A 3,635-nucleotide genomic window follows, 5' to 3' on the forward strand; every position below is an offset into this window, starting at 1 on the left:
GGGGAAATTTGACATGCAAATCCTTATTTTTGCATGCATGATCAACTAGTCATCACACATTTCCCCATCATACTTTCAAAGTTCACTACTAGGTCATTTCTAGTGAAATTCACATTTATAACACTAAATCGAAACATCATAAATGTCACACACAAATTAACACATATCATAGGCATCAAAATAAATTTTAAATTATTTTTATGCCTCGGTTTTGTGGTCCCGAAACCACATCCCGACTAGGGTCAATTTTGGGCTGTCACAAAATGTTGGAGGCCCAAAGGAATATGATGGCTGAAATGGCTCAGCTGCTGAAGGGGGCAAAGGATAAAGGAAAGGCCTATATGACTATCACAGAAGAAGATAATGAGGATCATCCTCCGGGTTTTACCCTACCCCATGTGCAAACTCAACCTGAGGCATATCCCCGAAGGCCGTCCGTCACAATAAGGCCTCAACATGGGCAAGTCGATCCTGGAACACCCATGAACTTTCAAACTGGCTCGGGATCCAACCCAGGAGATAACCCTACCAATCCAGTCATCCCTGATTTAGATGTAGCTGAGAGGGAAGAGATGAGACTCGAATCATCAAGGCAATTAGATGAACGTTGTAGATGGTTAGAGGAGAAATTTAAGGCATTGGAAAATGCTGATAATCGTCAGGGAATTGATGCCAAGGACCTGAGTTTGGTCCCAGATTTGGTGCTTCCTCATAAGTTCAAGATGCCGGAATTTGAGAAGTACAATGGGACTACTTGCCCTGAGGCCCATATCACCATGTTCTGTAGGCGGATGACCGGCTATGTAAACAATGATCAACTATTGATCCATTGTTTCCAGATAGTTTGGTTGGGGCAGTGGCTAGGTGGTACAATCAATTGAGCCGTGCTAGGATAGGTTCTTGGAGAGACTTAGCGCAAGCCTTCATGCAGCAATATAATCATGTGACTGACATGACTCCTGATAGAATCACTCTGCAGAACATGGAAAAGAAGCCTAATGAGAGCTTTAGGCAATATGCACAGAGATGGAGGGAGGTTACCATGCAAGTTCAACCACCGCTCTTGGAGAAAGAAACTACCATGCTGTTCATTAACACCTTGAAGGCCCCATTCATTACTCATATGTTTGGAAGTACCACTAAGAGCTTTGCTGATATAGTTATGGCAGGGGAAATGATTGAGAACGCCATAAGGGGTGGTAAGATAGAGGGGGAAACTGCTAAAAGATCGGCCCCAAGAAGGAAAGCTAATGAGGTGAACAATACGAGTAGTTATAACTTAAAAGCAATTACGGTTAGTCAGCCCAGGGCAACTACAGTTGGGTAACAGGGTTTCCAAAAGCAGGGATCTGGTACGAGACAAAACTCTGAAAAGGTCCCATTCATGCCTATCCCAGTGACGTACCAGGAGCTTTATCAAAGTTTATTTGATGCGCAAGCAATAGCTCCTTTTCATTTGAAACCACTGCAACCTCCATATCCCAAATGGTACGATGCAAACGCCAAATGTGAATATCATGCAGGGATATTGGGGCATTCGATCGAAAATTGCACCGGCTTTAAAAAAGTAGTGGAAAGACTTATCAAGATGGGGGTCGTAAAATTTAACAACACTCCTAGTACAGAGAACTCGTTGCCGAAAAATGGTGATCAGGGGGTAAACGCAATTGGGGAAGCTAGTATGAGAAGGATTAAAGAGGACATGGCCGAGGTAAGAATGCCGATGAAAGTAATTTGGGAAGAAATGATGAAAAAAAAGATGATAATCTCTGAAAAAGGAAATAAAGGAGCGAGGGACTACTGCGAGTTCTATGCAGAAGAGGGATACAAGATCCAGGAATGTGATGAGTTTAAGGCTTTGGTACAAAGCCTTATGGATAATAAGGAGCTGGAATTTTATGAAGCTGGCTCAGATGAGGGACATGTATGCGCAATGGAAGGTGAACCAAAGAATCAAAGAATCAACCGGCCAAGGATCATTATTTTTCTACCAAGGAATAATGAAGTTGAGACACAAACAGCGTCGAAAGTCATTATTCACAAACCCTCTTCCTTTCCTTATAAGGATAACAAGAGGGTACCCTGGAATTATGACTACAATGTGACAATGCCGGAGAGAGAATATATAGTTAGTACTTCTAAGGAGGCTCAAGTTGAATATTCCTACACACGTAGTGGGAAGTGTTATGATGCGGGAGGCATCAGAGTTGAGCCTATGAAAGTGAAAGCCTTTGATATTGAGAAGAAGAATGGTGCTGAGGTACTTGTTAATAAGCCAGTGAAGGAAGAAGAAGCTAGAGAGTTTTTAAAATTCCTGAAACACAGTGAGTATAGTGTGGTTGAACAATTGCGCAAACAACCAGGTCGTATATCAGTGTTGGCTTTGCTTCTGAGTTCAGAGGTACATCGTGAGACATTAATGAAGGTGCTCAACGAGACTTACATTACTAATGATATATCCGTCAACAAGTTGGATCGATTGGTTTGTAACATAAGCACAAACAACTTCATTTATTTCAATGATGATGAAATCCCACCTGGTGGCATGGGATCAGCTAAAGCTTTGTACATCACCACTCGCTACAAAGGATATACATTGCCGAGTGTGCTTATTGATAATGGGTCAGCCTTAAATGTCCGGCCATTGTCCACATTGAACAGATTGCCTGTAGACAGTTCTCACATGAAAACATGCCATAATGTAGTGAGAAAATTCAATGGCACGGAGAGAAAGGTCATGGGAAGAATTAATATCCCTTTGATGATCGGGCCAAACACGTATGAGGTAGACTTTCTAGTGATGGACATCAAGCCTTCTTATAATTGCTTGTTGGGAAGGCATTGGATACATTCGGCAGGAGCGGTGCCCTCATCTTTGTACCAAAAATTGAAGCTAGTAATAGACGGACGGCTGGTCACCATAAATGTAGAGAAAGACATCATAGCAGCAGTTACCAGTGACGCGCCCTATGTAGAGGTGAACGAGGAGGCCGTTGAGTGTTCTTTTCGCTCCTTAGAATTCGTTAATGCAACATTTATTTTAGAGGGGAATGAGGTGCCGGTGTCTATCTAGAACCATAAGAATGGGTTTGCAGATGACAGTGAGGAAAGGAGCCTTGCCAGGAAAAGGATTGAGAAGATATCTCCAAGGAGGGATTCAAGTTCCAGAACTAAAGGAAAAGAGAGACCATTTTGGCTTGGGTTTCAGAACAGATCACAGGCAGAGGAGGAAGAAAATAAAGAAGTGTCAAGAAAGAAGAATGGCACATTTAAGTGGAAGAGAAGTAGAGTGGGAATCGATGACGTTCCCTCATATATCCCAGAACTTTATATCAAGAGGGATAATTCACCCTAAGAGAGGGTTGCTCAAAAAAGGAAGTCATCACATCAATGTTGTACATAATGAAAAGTCTGAACGAAGAAACCTTGAGGGCATTCGCCCTTACGAACTGGGAAGCTTTTTAAACAATTGGACTGCAGAAGAACTTCCTGTAGTTTTTATAGATTTTTCAGAGTAATTTTTAGAACACTCTTGTTGCTCTAAGAGTCTAGGAGTAATAAGATTTCATTTGTAAAATAGGCTCATGTTCGGATATTTGGGTTTCAATAAAACACAAATTTTGTTATCAATTCGA

The 3,635-nt window shown here is 41.8% G+C and overlaps 1 protein-coding gene across 1 annotated transcript; it reads left to right on the forward strand.

Annotated features, from left to right (window-relative positions):
• The first annotated feature begins 287 nt into the window (after nucleotides 1–287).
• Nucleotides 288–3,355, forward strand: LOC128296649 (uncharacterized). The gene is made up of 5 exons (XM_053032090.1): nucleotides 288–803; nucleotides 1,106–1,255; nucleotides 1,346–2,252; nucleotides 2,364–2,999; nucleotides 3,096–3,355. Exons 1-5 carry the CDS (start codon nucleotides 288–290, stop codon nucleotides 3,353–3,355), a joined length of 2,469 nt encoding a protein of 822 aa, XP_052888050.1.
• The last annotated feature ends 280 nt before the right edge of the window (nucleotides 3,356–3,635 follow it).

The sequence above is a fragment of the Gossypium arboreum genome, chromosome 8 (genome assembly GCF_025698485.1).
Source record: "Gossypium arboreum isolate Shixiya-1 chromosome 8, ASM2569848v2, whole genome shotgun sequence".
Taxonomy (NCBI): domain Eukaryota; kingdom Viridiplantae; phylum Streptophyta; class Magnoliopsida; order Malvales; family Malvaceae; genus Gossypium; species Gossypium arboreum.